The 17,418-nt window shown below is 43.3% G+C and overlaps 1 protein-coding gene across 1 annotated transcript in view; it reads right to left on the minus strand.

Moving 5' to 3' along the window:
* The window catches only part of LOC139452711 (dynein axonemal assembly factor 9-like), a 179,601-nt gene that overhangs the window by 154,089 nt on the left and 8,094 nt on the right, over positions 1-17,418 (minus strand). Inside the window, exons 6-10 of the mRNA XM_071234279.1 lie at positions 17,312-17,408; positions 14,433-14,511; positions 13,323-13,350; positions 9,899-9,976; positions 5,458-5,516 (exon numbers count right to left, since the gene is read on the minus strand). Coding sequence (XP_071090380.1) covers positions 5,458-5,516; positions 9,899-9,976; positions 13,323-13,350; positions 14,433-14,511; positions 17,312-17,408 — 341 coding nt within the window. The remainder of the gene's footprint in view (positions 1-5,457; positions 5,517-9,898; positions 9,977-13,322; positions 13,351-14,432; positions 14,512-17,311; positions 17,409-17,418) is intronic.

Raw genomic sequence — 17,418 nt, forward strand, 5'->3', positions numbered from 1 at the left:
GTTGGGTTCAACGCCGCTTTTAACAGTATTCCAGTTATATCACGGCGTGTCAGCTTAATGTGGGAGGAAAGCCCGCAGTGATGCAGGTCTCAGACGTTTACCACTTCGGTGAAACCCATGAGCACTGGTATGGTGCTGACAAACCTAGAAACATAATCGAGGCTAACCAGGATTCGAACCCACACTCATTGGGACGCAACTTTGCACAGTGAATCGCGGCACCTTAGATGACTGGGCCACCCGTGCCCCTGTTTCTTGAAAAAGAAAAATGGTTCTTAGCTGTCTAGGGGACAATATCCTTGTTTAATCCCCTTAATGATGAGGTGGTCTGATGTGTGTAATAAACAACAGTATGAATGATGACTTCCTTGGTTACACTTAAATAATGTTTCATTTGAATACCTGAACTGCCTATGATATATATACGGGTCAAGGTGTATGTATATTATTCACACAGATTTGATTTATTTCCTTAGGCATCAGAAATATGTAATGACATTTGTCAACACAGAATTGTTAAGATAAAATCATTTCATGTAATCCAATAAATATTAATAATAAAAATAAATACCACTTTATCTGCCACTAAAAAGACACAACCATTTATCATTAATTAAACATGTAACTATTATGACAGTTTTAAATATGATCTCCTTCATACAATGTCTATCATTTACTATCTCCTCATTTTAATTTACAAGTGCCTATCATTTACTATCTCCTCATTTTAAGTTACAAGTGCCTATCATTTACTATCTCCTCATTTTAAGTTACAAGTGCCTATCATTTACTTTCTCCTCATTTGAAGTTACAAGTGCCTATCATTTACTTTCTCCTCATTTGAAGTTACAAGTGTTTATATAAAAACATGGTTGCTGGTAAGTCTTCTGAGTGGCTTCTGTTTGTATGATGTCCTTGTGATGTCTGATGTGTTTAAGGTAACACTGGAGGTGATGTGAATCAAGATAGCACTCTGTGTGGACGTTGGAGGAGTATGTACAAGGGAAGCCTGTGGCAGTTGGTGTCAACACTATAGCTTGACTGGTGGGGAGAGCAAGGTTATTAGGTCTGCGACTTGATTAGGTCTTGATAAGCTGTAGGGATAATGTACTTCTGATTTCTGCTGGGCCGAGTGTCAGGATCTTGATGGCTTCTGTCATTTTGTGTAATCTGTCTGTCATGGTGGTTGACTAGGTGGTCCCAGATGGTGGACGGAGCAGCATGTGGCCAGAAATGGCTGATTTATAGGCTGGGCTGCCGGCTGGGGATATTTGTTCTGCTCATGTGAGTGGCCTTCAGCTTTCACTTGTGCAGTGATTGAAACTAACTGCTTTTGTCCACTAGTCCTTATAATCATAACATATAGCAAAGCCCTAAAAAATGGAAAATGTCTACTAGTCTTTATGATACCTTAACAAGGCAGTTTGGCAAGGACTACAGTTCTATGGCCAATTTCTAACGCTGTTGTGTATTTCATTCTACCTGGTATATGGTGCTTTTGAGTTGGAGCAGTTTAGGGATGCTGTTCTATGAGAGTATACAGGGGCAGCCTGTCTGTCGGAAGTCTTCTGATCATTGACATGTTGAGCAGGTGTAGGGGACGCAAAAAGCGTGAACCGCGCTGCTTCTTTACCTGTTCAATTGTCCAAGGATTTGAATGCAGAATTGATGGCACTGGTTTATGTTGGCTATAGAGTGAGTGAGTGAGTGAGTAGAGATTTACTCCATGATTAGGACTATTCAAGCAGTACCTAAGTGGGTATCGAACCTGGAACTTGGCGTGGCAAGCCAACACTTTAATCACTCAGCACCAGGGGTGTTATCTTGATGGCAGAACACACGTATGGTGGCTAGAAACGTGATCCTGAAAGGCTGTTAGAGGTGATTGGTTCTATGTGCCTAAGATGATCGAGGAGTGCAGTGGGTCAAGGACAATGAGATTTCCGTTTTTTCTTTTTTTGTAAGTGTACTTGTCAACAGTGTCTTCCTTGTGCTGACAATGGCTTCTCTCAAAGCTTGTTGAACTTTCTCCCTCCCTTCCTTCCTTCTTCCCTGGGTGGATAACAGCAAATTTTAGGCTTTTTTTTAAGGACACTCTCACGTCTTCAACGAGGGTGTAGTTACTTAGCAGCTGTCAACTTGGGGATAAAGCCTTCCTGGAAAGGGATATAGGTTCTGTGGCTTCTTAATGACTGTTGTTTTCTATGACTGCAGTTCTTTTGCATTTGAGGCGCTGTCAAGTTACATTTGGGCAGTGTGGGAGTTGGCGGGGAATCTCAGTATGAGTAACTCGCACCTCTATCAAGCATGTGGGACGTGTAAGATTTCCATGTGTTGATCAGGTGTGTGTTTACTTACATCTATTGTAAATACATATGCACTGGAGACGTCTTACAATAGATACAGAAAAAGGATTGTTTAAACCAGATGTTTAATAGGAAGCAATGGTTGATTTTATAAGGGATTGTCTGACACACACTGACTGGCATACACTGTCTGACACACACTGTCTGGCACACACTGACTGGCACACACTGTCTGGCACACACTGTCTGGCACACACTGACTGACACACACTGTCTGGCACACACTGACTGGCACACACTGACTGAAACACTGTCTGGCACACACTGACTGACACACACTGTCTTGCACACACTGACTGGCACACACTGACTAGCACACACTGTCTGGCACACACTGACTGACACACTGACTGGCACACACTGACTGACACACACTGTCTTGCACACACTGACTGGCACACACTGTCTGGCACACACTGACTGACACACACTGACTGGCACACACTGTCTGGCACACACTGACTGGCACACACTGACTGGCACACACTGTCTGACACACACTGACTGACACACTGTCTGGCACACACTGACTGGCACACACTGTCTGGCACACACTGACTGACACACACTGGCACACACTGTCTGGCACACACTGACTGACACACACTGACTGGCACACACTGACTGACACACACTGTCTGGCACACACTGACTGACACACACTGACTGGCACACACTGACTGGCACACACTGACTGGCACACACTGACTGACACACACTGACTAGCACACACTGTCTGGCACACACTGACTGGCACACACTGACTGGCACATGCTAACTGGCACACACTGACTGGTCTGGCACACACTGACTGACACACACTGACTGGCACACACTGTCTGGCACACACTGACTGGCATACACCGTCAGGCACACACTGTCAGGCACACCCTGACAGGCACACACTGTCAGGCACACACTGTCTGGCACACCCTGTCTGGCACACCCTGACAGGCACACACTGACAGGCACACACTGTCAGGCACACACTGTCAGGCACACACTGACTGGCACACACTGACTGGCACACACTGTCAGGCACACACTGTCAGGCACACACTGACAGGCACACACCGTCAGGCACACACAGTCAGGCACACACTGTCTGGCACACCCTGACAGGCACACACTGTCAGGCACACCCTGACAGGCACACACCGTCAGGCACACACTGACTGGCACACACTGACTGACACACACTGTCAGGCACACACTGACTGACACACACTGTCAGGCACACACTGACTGACACACACTGTCAGGCACACCCTGACTGGCACACACTGTCAGGCACACACTGACTGACACACACTGTCAGGCACACCCTGACTGGCACACACTGTCAGGCACACACTGACTGACACACACTGTCAGGCACACCCTGACTGGCACACACTGTCAGGCACACACTGACTGGCACACACTGTCAGGCACACACTGTCAGGCACACACTGTCAGGCACACACTGACTGACACACACTGACTGACACACACTGTCTGGCACACCCTGACAGGCACACACTGTCAGGCACACACTGACTGGCACACACTGTCAGGCACACACTGTCAGGCACACACTGTCAGGCACACACTGTCAGGCACACACTGACTGACACACACTGTCTGGCACACCCTGACAGGCACACACTGTCAGGCACACACTGACTGGCACACACTGTCAGGCACACACTGTCAGGCACACACTGTCAGGCACACACTGTCTGGCACACACTGTCAGGCACACACTGTCAGGCACACACTGACTTGAAGGTAGGCGCTGATTGTCTGTGGTTGGATCAGGTTTTAACAGACCTGGAGAATGTAACAAACTGGATCTCTGAATAGACTGCATGAGTTTGCATCATTGTATGTAAATCATGACATTTCCAAATGCTGTGGTGTTTTGTGATGCTTGGTAGTGTGTTGGTCAGCAGAGCCAGTCATTTAACCATTTTAACGTTGGAATCTTGTCAAATTATAAAATCAAATCTGTACTTGTTGTCGTCATTCTTTTCTTAATTACCATATCAGTTTCTTATTTACAATTTTTTAGCAATAATAAAAAGAACTAAGATGGAAATTAAATACCACTTATATATGAAAGCAATAATTAAAGCAATAACTGATGCAGTGATGTGAAAAACAAACATGTAAGAAGGGCACACAAAGTACTGGTAAGTGACTTAGTCTACCAGTTGTAGGACTTTCATATTTATGGAAGCCTTGGTGGCTGAGTGGGTTAGGATGCTGGCTTTGTGAGCTGGTGATTAGATGCCTCACTCTGAGAGTGTGAGTTTGAATTGACTGCACCCAAAAAAGTACTAGAATGTGTACTTTACTAAGAAAGTGTAATTCCAAATATAAAATATGTCATATTAAAGATATTAATTGCTCTAATAATAACATTTTTTCTATTCAAAATGGATTTACAATGGATACAGGCAAAAAATAATAAAATTAAAGAAGTAAATGTTAAGCTTTTGGTTTAAAGGATAAATTTTAAAAATGTGTTCCTCTTTCAACCATGTCAACAAACATCAAACCATGAGTTGTCAGTGTTGATATCTGTTCCCTGATCAGCCAGTTAGGAGACAAAAACATACTGGGTTTTCAATATAGAGATAGGTTACCTTAGATTTAACTGCACAATATTAAATTTGGAACAGAATGTAAGGTAGGCCAACAATCAGATCAGCTGTTTCAATCAGAGGTGGTTATTGTGATTAGAAACCTATTTAGCAATCAGAATTCAGTATTTTGCAAATTCATGGTACAATTATATATATCGCATTGGTATCTACTTCCAAAAAAATTGTTTGATGATTCCAAAACAGAAATATTTGGTCTTAAATCTTTGTCTTTTTGTTCAAGAGAAAAATCAAGTTGTGGTCAGGGATATATAATTAAGCAGGATGAAATACCAAGCCGGGGTTCACATGGACGATGGCAAGGAGGGCTCAAAATCAGGAATAAGAGACTTTGCATGGGACTTGACTGATGTAAAAGTAATATTTGAAACACAAATTATTTCACACAATCACAATAAGTAACTGCCCACATATCCTTCAATTGATGCCTGCCAAATACTTACATCTCAATGTCCATGGTGGCTGTCATGTTCTTCCACTGTCTCTCCAGCAGAGGCAAATGCTGAAGCAGATAAAACATGAGAAGAATCTAAACCATCAGCTGCAAACTGCACACCAGGGGACCGAAGTGTTAACCATGTTGAGGCAGCAGTCAGCACCTGTCACACCTTGGCATGAGTTACACTCAGCCCTAGAAATAGGCTTGTTTGTTGTTTAAGGCTGCACTAACCAATATTCCAGCAATATGACGGCGGTCTGTAAATAATTGATGGGACAGACAATCCTGTGATTGACATCATGAGCATCTATCCATGCAATTTGGGTACGATGACACTGAACCAACGAAGTCACCGAGCCTGATCACCTGATCCATTTATTCACTTCTTATGACAAGCATAGGATTATGGGGATTTATATTCTTACCTGGAATCCCCATGGGTTCTTTAAGTAGGAGTGTAATGCTTGACCAATATATCATAAACCAATTTACTTTTCATTCGCTTTGATCTAAAATACTCCCTGCTTGAACTGACATGTGTTTTATTCAATAATCAGGGCTACTACTCTCTGACATCCAAGGCAATCTCCTGAGCACAGGACTGTGCGGATGTGTCTAGCTTTGTCCTCATTCGGAATAATGCAAGGATTACGGTGGAATAGGTACATATCAAATTACTGCAATAGTTCTATCTATATTGAACTTGTATCGCAACAGTGTTTTTGCCAATTCCAGTAGCGAAAAATGGCCTCAACAGTCAGCCATACTTTAAGAGTGAGTCTGAGTAATTTCCCTTGGCATGCTAGCATAATGTGGGAGGGTAGGCAAATGTGGCGCTGACATGTCATTTGTTTGTTAATAGGAAGTTTCAATACCTTCCTAATGGCACTTTGAATCTACCTGCTCATGATAATGATTCAATAATGGCCTCTAATTTATGCCAGTTTGTTGTTGCTCTATCTCTCTGTTTGGGTTAAGACACATACTGCGGAAAATAAGATAAGTGAGAAAAATGCAGCTGGTCTTTGCTTGCATTAATTAACTTTGCATTTATGTCTCCACAATGACTATCAACAACAAGACGGCCTCACTGCACACTTTGGATAGCGGAAATACCAACTTGAATATAAACACAAACAACAATATACTGTAAATCTTGATATTAACGCCAGCATGAATTAAATGCGAAAAATGTGTGTGGTCTTTGCTCGCATTATTAAACATCGCATTTATATCAACAATATGGATAGCAGATACATTTTGGATAGCAGAAATACCAACTTAGACATACGCTGAAAACAATAAACTATCTATTCCACATCACTGTTTATTGACCAGAACTTGTTACAAGTATACAAACAATGTCCTTCAAACACTAATAACATCCTGTGAATTGTCATTGCTGGGGTCAAGAGAAGAGTTCTACGAACTTATGTCATCACACCTGCAAGTCCAGACAGACGGCACCCAACATGGTGTCTTTGCTCTTTGGGACTGCATCAAAGTCCGACACAAGTCAGCGCGCATGTATTGTTTTAGTGGCAGTACTCTACTCAGCGCTAATAAGCGGTGCTATTTGGTGTGTGATTGGATTAATGTAAGGTTGGATTAAGGTGAGGATTCTCCTGTAAACCTGACAGAGGACATTTTGTTTAGATATAAATCCAATGATGCTTGAGAGGAGTGGGTGTCGCATTTTTGGCTAGGGGCCAGCGGTCACATTCTTTTGGAAACGCATTAATTTCACGTTTTACAGTATTCCACATCACAGTTTGAGCAGCAGTTGTAACAAGTATATAACAATGTTATTTAAAGAATAAATTACATAATGGGCATCCGGGGAGTTATCACTGCTGGGGTCAAGAGTTCACTTGTCAAACTAGGCATCATTGAGTACTCCAGCAGCCCAGACAGATGCCACCCACGCAACACTGCGTCAAAGGTCCACACGACCCAATGTGCACCGATTGACTTCATCACACTTATCCTCAGATCTACAGCCTTTGTCATGTCTTCTTCAATTTTGTTGACACCTTCTTTGGATACCAATCAGTGAACTGTTTTTGGTTCAATTATTTTATTGCCTTTGAACTTCCTTAATGCCAGTCAACAGAAATAACATACAAACATATGTTGTTTCTAGGAAAACACTCAATCTCATTAAAATCAGATCTTAGTTCTCGTTATCGCTAAACAAACATCTGAGGACATCCCATTAAGGGTCACATCAGAATGACCTTTCATCTGGCCAATCAAAGCGTTGCTTACCAGATCATGAAAGTGACAGTTGGAATGTGTATTCTAATCATGCAACCTCGTAAACATTAACACGTGGTATTCCGAACGACAGTTACAGCCCATATGACTGATTGCATCAAAATTATCGTCTTTCTCTCGCTTCTGTCGGATAAACACAGAGGAGGCATTGCACAGTACGTGGGAAGCACTGCCATACAATCTCAACCATATATTAGACATTCCGGAATGTTCATTTGTTCAGTTTTCAAACTTTAATCGAGAACTGTGTCAACATATTTTTCAAGCGTAGTCTGAAATTGAAGTCGCCAGGTTGAAACGAGTGCTCGAGAAAGCTGCTTTCTAATTGGCTGATGTCGACTTCTTGTTAGTCATTTCAGTAGTCAGTCAAAGTTTGTGAAAGGTCTTCTGAGGTGCCCCGTAATGAGATGTCCTCAGATCTTTGTTTAGCGGCAGCGAGAACTTAGATCTGATTTGAATGAAATTGGGAAAACACTTTAAATTGTTCTTACAGAAGTGCGTTTGCTGTTTGATTGGATAAAGGTAAGGTCAGATTAAGGTAAAGTCGAATTAAGGTAAGGTCGATTAAGGTAAGGTCAGATTAAGGTAAAGTTGAATTAAGGTAAGGTCGATTAAGGTAAGGTCGATTAAGGTAAGGTCAGATTAAGGTAAAGTCAAATTAAGGTAAGGTCGATTAAGGTAAGGTCAGATTAAGGTAAAGTCGAATTAAGGTAAGGTCGATTAAGGTAAGGTCAGATTAAGGTAAAGTCGAATTAAGGTTGGTCGGATTAAGGTAAGGCGGATTAAGGTAAAGTCGAATTAAGGTAAGGTCGATTAAGGTAAGGTCGGATTAAGGTAAGGTGGGATTAAGGTTGGTATATTCCACTGGGAATGGGGGGGGTAATGTCTCATCAATATTGAGTCGCATTTTTGGCTAGGGGTCAGCAGTCGTATTAATTTGGAGACACATTAATTTCAAGATTTAAAATACTAAAATCAAGTTCTCCTTTTATGAAGTGAAAGCTCAGAGCATTTGTCAGTTTGAAAGTTTTCTGCCACAATGACAACAACATATAGACTGATCAGTGTCTCGGTGATGTGTTGTTGTGTTAGAACCTCTTGATGTATTGCTTTTCACAAACACAACTGAATAGAAATCACATGAGCAATATTCCAGCAAAATCATGGTGGGAGACACCAGAAATGGGCTTCACACATTGTACCCATGTGGGAAATCAAACCTGGACCATCGGCATGACAAGCGGATGCATAAACCACTAGGCTCCCCACTGCAAAGGAATCGCATGAAACCGAAAATTCATAGATTTATCTTGGGATTTCAAACTAAGTGCCCTTGGCAGGCAAATTGGGAAAAATGCTATTTTGTTCAAAGATGGGATTCTTTTTACAGCCTCCTCTATAATCGTCATGTTATCGGTGAAATACAAGTCACCTCTTCAAAGACATAACATTAGTGATAACAGCATGAATTGGGGATTTGTTAATTACCACTGAATAATTCCACTTGAGCCAATTATTGGCACTCAGGAACCACTCATATCTAAAACTAGTTTGAAGACCAGGAAGAGTGCTATCTGACACTAGAATTAAGGAGTGCAACAAATAGTTTGCTTATTAGCATCAAATTTGCATTGTCACTGATTAAGTATGCCATGAGCCAACTCCACTTTCCATGCATCACTCTGCTGCAAACAATCTGACTTCTTCATGTTGGGAAGAAATTGGAAAGACTTCATCAAGATGTATTTGATTGAACAAGTTGTAAAATCACAATCATTTCTTATACAGTCTTTGACAGGCATTTGGAAGTTGGAAGATCATGAATACATGACACTTTTTCAGGAAAACACACATTATTCTTTGTAACAACCATGCCATACCGCAACGAGTCCAGTATTCGATCCAGTGATGAAATATTGTGCTTAGATTTGCATAAGTAAACAGTCAACAGGGGGTATGGATTACGAGATTCACCGATAACTTGATAATATAGAGTCATGCTACACTCCAATAATATTTGTATGACAGACTAAATAACAGTATTGTGTAAGTTGTCGATAATGACAAATCAAGTGTCTTGTGTAAGTGCTGACGCATTCAGGGAATGTAATGCATCAGTTTGACATACACTGCATGTTACATGCACGTTACTTGCTGCTTGTACTGACCTCCGTGAGCTGCACCTCCAGGGCCACAGGGTCCATCTTACTGTACAGCTCATGTACGACACCACTCACATCACACACCTGAAACACACACAACACTCACTTTATAAAGGTCCATGCCATAAGGGAAATCACATTCATGAAAACAAGGAAATATAGAACAAAAAAAACCAAACAAAATGGCATGGAATCTATACTTGAGAATTACTTTTAAAGTTACTGTCAGTGTCTGGTAGCACCTGTCATGACTGAATGTCACCATCATAATAGAGTTGGCCTCAGACACACGTGACAACACCTTCAAATTGACTGTCTGAATCAAGGAAACAGCACAATGACAGCATTATTAGAAGTAGGTGGATTATAGCATAAGCAGATAGCGTTATTAGTAGTAGGTTTATTCTAGGGCCATCAGACAGCAGTATTAGCAGTAGGTGTATTCTTGGAATATATTAGACGACAGTATTAGTAGTAGGTGTATTCTATGGCCATCAGACAGCAGTATCAGCAGTAGGTGTATTCTAGGGCCATCAGACAGCAGTATTAGCAGTAGGTGTATTCTAGGGCCATCAGACAGCAGTATCAGCAGTAGGTGTATTCTAGGGCCATCAGACAGCAGTATTAGCAGTAGGTGTATTCTAGGGCCATCAGACAGCAGTATTAGCAGTAGGTGTATTCTAGGGCCATCAGACAGCAGTATCAGCAGTAGGTGTATTCTAGGGCCATCAGACAGCAGTATTAGCAGTAGTTGTATTCTTGGAATATATTAGACGACAGTATTAGTAGTAGGTGTATTCTAGGGCCATCAGACAGCAGTATTAGCAGTAGGTGTATTCTAGGGCCATCAGACAGCAGTATTAGCAGTAGCTGTATTGTAGGGCCATCAGGCAGCAGTATTAGCAGTAGCTGTATTGTAGGGCCATCAGGCAGCAGTATTAGCAGTAGGTGCATTCATGGGCCATCAGGCAGCAGTATTAGCAGTAGGTGTATTCTAGGGCCAGTAGACAGCAGTATTAGCAGTAGGTGTATTCTAGAGCCAGTAGACAGCAGTATTAGCAGTAGGTGTATTCTAGGGCCAGTAGACAGCAGTATTAGCAGTAGCTGTATTGTAGGGCCATCAGGCAGCAGTATTAGCAGTAGGTGCATTCTGGGGCCATCAGGCAGCAGTATTAGCAGTAGGTGTATTCTAGAGCCATGAGACAGCAGTATTAGCAGTAGGTGTATTCTAGTGCCTTCAGGCAGCAGTATTAGCAGTAGGTGTATTCTAGGGCCAGTAGACAGCAGTATTAGCAGTAGGTGTATTCTAGAGCCAGTAGACAGCAGTATTAGCTGTAGCTGTATTGTAGGGCCATCAGGCAGCAGTATTAGCAGTAGGTGTATTCTAGGGCCATCAGGCAGCAGTATTAGCAGTAGGTGTATTGTAGGGCCATCAGGCAGCAGTATTAGCAGTAGCTGTATTGTAGGGCCATCAGGCAGCATTATTAGCAGTAGCTGTATTGTAGGGCCATCAGGCAGCATTATTAGCAGTAGGTGTATTCTAGGGCCTTCATACAGTATCAGCAGTAGGTGTATTCTAGGGCCATCAGACAGCATTATTAGCAGTAGGTGTATTCTAGGGCCTTCATACAGTATCAGCAGTAGGTGTATTCTAGGGCAATCAGACAGCATTATTAGCAGTAGGTGTATTCTAGGGCCATCAGTCAGCAGTATTAGCAGTAGGTGTATTCTAGTGCCTTCAGGCAGCAGTATTAGCAGTAGGTGTATTCTAGGGCCAGTAGACAGCAGTATTAGCAGTAGGTGTATTCTAGAGCCAGTAGACAGCAGTATTAGCAGTAGGTGTATTCTAGGGCCAGTAGACAGCAGTATTAGCAGTAGCTGTATTGTAGGGCCATCAGGCAGCAGTATTAGCAGTAGGTGCATTCTGGGGCCATCAGGCAGCAGTATTAGCAGTAGGTGTATTCTAGAGCCATGAGACAGCAGTATTAGCAGTAGGTGTATTCTAGTGCCTTCAGGCAGCAGTATTAGCAGTAGGTGTATTCTAGGGCCAGTAGACAGCAGTATTAGCAGTAGGTGTATTCTAGAGCCAGTAGACAGCAGTATTAGCTGTAGCTGTATTGTAGGGCCATCAGGCAGCAGTATTAGCAGTAGGTGTATTCTAGGGCCATCAGGCAGCAGTATTAGCAGTAGGTGTATTGTAGGGCCATCAGGCAGCAGTATTAGCAGTAGCTGTATTGTAGGGCCATCAGGCAGCATTATTAGCAGTAGCTGTATTGTAGGGCCATCAGGCAGCATTATTAGCAGTAGGTGTATTCTAGGGCCTTCATACAGTATCAGCAGTAGGTGTATTCTAGGGCCATCAGACAGCATTATTAGCAGTAGGTGTATTCTAGGGCCTTCATACAGTATCAGCAGTAGGTGTATTCTAGGGCCATCAGACAGCATTATTAGCAGTAGGTGTATTCTAGGGCCATCAGTCAGCAGTATTAGCAGTAGGTGTATTCTAGGGCCATCAGGCAGCAGTATTAGCAGTAGCTGTATTGTAGGGCCATCAGACAGCATTATTAGCAGTAGGTGTATTGTAGGGCCTTCATACAGTATCAGCAGTAGGTGTATTCTAGGGCCATCAGTCAGCAGTATTAGCAGTAGGTGTATTCTAGGGCCATCAGTCAGCAGTATTAGCACTAGGTGTATTCTAGGGCCATCAGACAGCAGTATCAGCAGTAGGTGTATTCTAGGGCCAGTAGACAGAGAGTAGTTCTAAAGACAAGGAAGTCATCACAGATGTCACAGACTGCAGCTACCCCAGGAAAACATCATAAGAAGGAAGAGGAAATGCACAATCTACTTGCTCATTCAGGAACATTTCGAAAAGAATTCTTCCATTCCAAGTAATAGTCAGCTATTTAACAGATACAGAAAAGGCCTGTTATTCTGGGATTCGTTATTCCGGATGATTACTGGAGCTATAAATATACCTACAAATAGGTCATAACTCCATAACATGATCTGTTAATCCTGAAATCTGTTAATCTCAATGATTTCCTTTTGAAGAAGATGGGGAGAGAAGGGATGTGTATCTCACCACACACACCCATAATAATAAATTACCAGTCCCTTAATTACCCACATTATCATGATCATGTCCACAAAATAAATGTGATATTACATCAGTTTCAACAGGAAACTCTATGGATATGAACTGTGACAAGCTGCACTCCTGGTTAGTGGGTTTCTCGATTTCAAAGTCAAAAGGGCCATTAAAAAACAAAGATGGCAAGGTTAAACAGAAATTGCAGGAGGCATTTGGCACCTTAGATTGATGAGCAAAATATGTTTTACATAACCATATTTGAAGACAAAACTAACCATATTACTGTTCTGAGAACAAGAGTGTAAACATGGTACAGTCACGTATTCTGTTCATTACCTCATGTATCATGGTGAAGAATCCTCCCCTGTAACAGAAAATATAAATAGGTTAGATAAACTATTTCAAAACATCCATTGATCATAATCCTGAGATTATATAGCATGTTCTGGCAAACTGAATTCCCCATTGACATCAGGTCCAGAAGAGTTGTCTCCCTTACTAAGTCTGCTTGAGAATCAACAACCACATTCTTGCAAGTCTTGGACAGATATTTTATCAATAGTTATTAGCTCACCTGAACATGTAGTCATCAGTTTTAAATAACAACAAAGATGGATACTTATCACAAGTTGCTAACCACAACAATATTCACATAGGCTCTGCATTGATATTGAGCACTATTATGAAATATTAGTGATACTAATATTTCATAATCTGCAACAGTTAATGTAACATAAAAAGTTTAAATACACACTTGTTAAATTTTCTTCACACAAAGTTTTAACTCAGAGTCGCACATATGCCTTCTGAGGAGATAAATTCTTTTAATGGCCAACATATTTTTTTTTAAATTGTTCCACACCACATGCAAAAGATAATCTGGTGCTTCAAAAAACTAAACCTAATAAAAGGGAGAAACACTCACACAACAAATAAGAACAAGTCAGTCAGATGTAACTGTGAAAAGGATTACATTAATCCCATGATTGTCTTTCCTTTGACATACCTTGACCCAAATATTATCCTTAAGGTTAAATCAGGGTCAATATAAGTCAAATAACAGCCTTATATTTTCCTTACATTTGGAAAGAACAATGTCTGAATATGGAGTTTATCTTCAAAATTGCCACGAAAAATGCATTTCTGTCGATTTTCAATAGAAAGTTCTGAGATAGACAAGTCGTTTCTAATTCAAATGAGTCAAGGGAACAGTAGTGAATGAGCATGTTTTTTCGCCGCTTTTAGCAATATTCCAGCAATATCACGGCGGGGGACACCAGAAATGGTCTTCACACATTGTACCCATGTCGTTCAAAGGAACAGAGGTATGTAATGATGATAATGCATGAACATTGCATTTGATCTCAGACTACATGTATTTTACTGTCACATAGTTGCCAGAAGTTAGGCTTGCTTTCTTGTGTAAGTCAAATGTGGTGTATTTACCCTCCAAGTCCTTCCAAGGCATATGCCTGAACAATGGGCCATTTCTCCACAGCAAACTTGTCAAACTGGTGGATATGCCCTGCAACATGAGAAAATCGTGTCAGAACACTTTCTTTACCAGATACACTCACCCAGTAATAATAACAAAAGACGACGAGAAAACAGCTGGAGACGCTTCAATTCTTTTGAAAATAACAAAGAAATGTTAATCCTCAAAAGAGCTATTACAATGACGTCTAACATTATATACAGATGTATTGACTAACTGGGTATGGGTAAATGGAAGTCTTTAGTCTACCTGGCATAGTCTCATAGGAGTCTCGGAAAATGCTGGATACCTACCTGAGCTGCTGTAGGGAATCCCCACTCTGGTAGAGTCTCGGACAATGCTGGTGACCTACCTGAGCTGCTGTAGGGAATACCCACTCTAGTAGAGTCTCAGACAATGCTGGTGACCTACCTGAGCTGCTGTAGGGAATCCCCACTCTAGTAGGGTCTCGGACAATGCTGGTGACCTACCTGAGCTGCTTTAGGGAATCCCCACTAAAGTAGAGTCTCGGACAATGCTGGTGACCTACCTGAGCTGCTGTAGGGAATCCCCACTAAAGTAGAGTCTCGGACAATGCTGGTGACCTACCTGAGCTGCTGTTGGGAATCCCCACTCTAGTAGAGTCTCGGACAATGCTGGTGACCTACCTGAGCTGATGTAGGGAATCCCCACTAAAGTAGGGTCTCAGACAATGCTGGTGACCTACCTGAGCTGCTGTCGGGAATCCCCACTCTAGTAGGGTCTCGGACAATGCTGGTGACCTGTCTCAGCTGCTGTAGGGAATCCCCACTAAAGTAGAGTCTCGGAAAATGCTGGTGACCTACCTGAGCTGCTATTGGGAATCCCCACTCTAGTAGAGTCTCGGACAATGCTGGTGACCTACTTGAGCTGCTGTAGGGAATCCCCACTCTAGTAGAGTCTCAGACAATGCTGGTGACCTACCTGAGCTGCTGTAGGGAATCCCCACTCTAGTAGGGTCTCGGATAATGCTGGTGACCTACTTGAGCTGCTGTAGGGAATCCCCACTCTAGTAGAGTCTCAGACAATGCTGGTGACCTACCTGAGCTGCTGTAGGGAATCCCCACTCTGGTAGAGTCTCGGATAATGCTGGTGACCTACTTGAGCTGCTGTAGGGAATCCCCACTCTAGTAGAGTCTCAGACAATGCTGGTGACCTACCTGAGCTGCTGTAGGGAATCCCCACTCTAGTAGGGTCTCGGACAATGCTGGTGACCTACCTGAGCTGCTGTCGGGAATCCCCACTCTAGTAGAGTCTCGGACAATGCTGGTGACCTACCAGAGCTGCTGTAGGGAATCCCCACTCTAGTAGGGTCTCAGACAATGCTGGTGACCTACCTGAGCTGCTGTAGGGAATCCCCAATCTAGTAGGGTCTCAGACAATGCTGGTGACCTACTTGAGCTGCTGTAGGGAATCCCCACTAAAGTAGAGTCTAGGACAATGCTGGTGACCTACCTGAGCTGCTGTAGGGAATCCCCACTCTAGTAGGGTCTCGGACAATGCTGGTGACCTACCTGAGCTGCTGTTGGGAATCCCCACTCTAGTAGAGTCTCGGACAATGCTGGTGACCTACTTGAGCTGCTGTAGGGAATCCCCACTCTAGTAGGGTCTCAGACAATGCTAGTGACCTACCTGAGCTGCTGTAGGGAATCCCCAATCTAGTAGGGTCTCAGACAATGCTGATGACCTACCTGAGCTGCTGTCGGGAATCCCCACTCTAGTAGAGTCTCGGACAATGCTGGTGACCTACCTGAGCTGCTGTCGGGAATCCCCACTCTAGTAGGGTCTCAGACAATGCTGGTGACCTACCTGAGCTGCTGTAGGGAATCCCCAATCTAGTAGGGTCTCAGACAATGCTGGTGACCTACTTGAGCTGCTGTAGGGAATCCCTACTCTAGTAGGGTCTCGGACAATGCTGGTGACTTACTTGAGCTGCTGTAGGGAATCCCCAGTCTAGTAGGGTCTCGGACAATGCTGGTGACCTACCTGAGCTGCTGTAGGGAATCCCCAATCAAGTAGGGTCTCGGACAATGCTGGTGACCTACCTGAGCTGCTGTAGAGAATCCCCACTCTGGTAGAGTCTCGGACAATGCTGGTGACCTACTTGAGCTGCTGTAAGGAATCCCCACTCTAGTAGGGTCTCGGACAATGCTGGTGATCTACCTGAGCTGCTGTAGGGAATTCCCACTAAAGTAGGGTCTCAGACAATGCTGGTGACCTACCTGAGCTGCTGTAGGGAATCCCCACTCTAGTAGAGTCTCAGACAATGCTGGTGACCTACCTGAGCTGCTGTAGGGAATCCCCACTCTAGTAGGGTCTCGGACAATGCTGGTGACCTACTTGAGCTGCTGTAGGGAATCCCCAGTCTAGTAGGGTCTCGGACAATGCTGGTGACCTACCTGAGCTGCTGTAGGGAATCCCCACTCTAGTAGGGTCTCGGACAATGCTGGTGACCTACCTGAGCTGCTGTAGGGAATCCCCACTCTAGTAGAGTCTCAGACAATGCTGGTGACCTACCTGAGCTGCAGTAGGGAATCCCCACTCTAGTAGAGTCTCGGATAATGCTGGTGACCTACTTGAGCTGCTGTAGGGAATCCCCACTCTAGTAGAGTCTCAGACAATGCTGGTGACCTACCTGAGCTGCTGTAGGGAATCCCCACTCTAGTAGAGTCTTGGATAATGCTGGTGACCTACCTGAGCTGCTGTAGGGAATCCCCACTCTAGTAGGGTCTCGGACAATGCTGGTGACCTACCTGAGCTGCTGTAGGGAATCCCCACTCTAGTAGGGTCTCAGACAATGCTGGTGACCTACCTGAGCTGCTGTAGGGAATCCCCACTCTGGTAGAGTCTCGGACCATGTTTATGAAGGAATGGATCTTGAACTCCTCTGCTTCTTCTTCATCTTCATACTAGAAAATA

Source organism: Haliotis cracherodii, unplaced genomic scaffold, assembly GCF_022045235.1.
Source record: "Haliotis cracherodii isolate W230 unplaced genomic scaffold, xgHalCrac1.p SCAF_9, whole genome shotgun sequence".
In the NCBI taxonomy this organism is placed as follows: Eukaryota; Metazoa; Mollusca; class Gastropoda; order Lepetellida; family Haliotidae; genus Haliotis; species Haliotis cracherodii.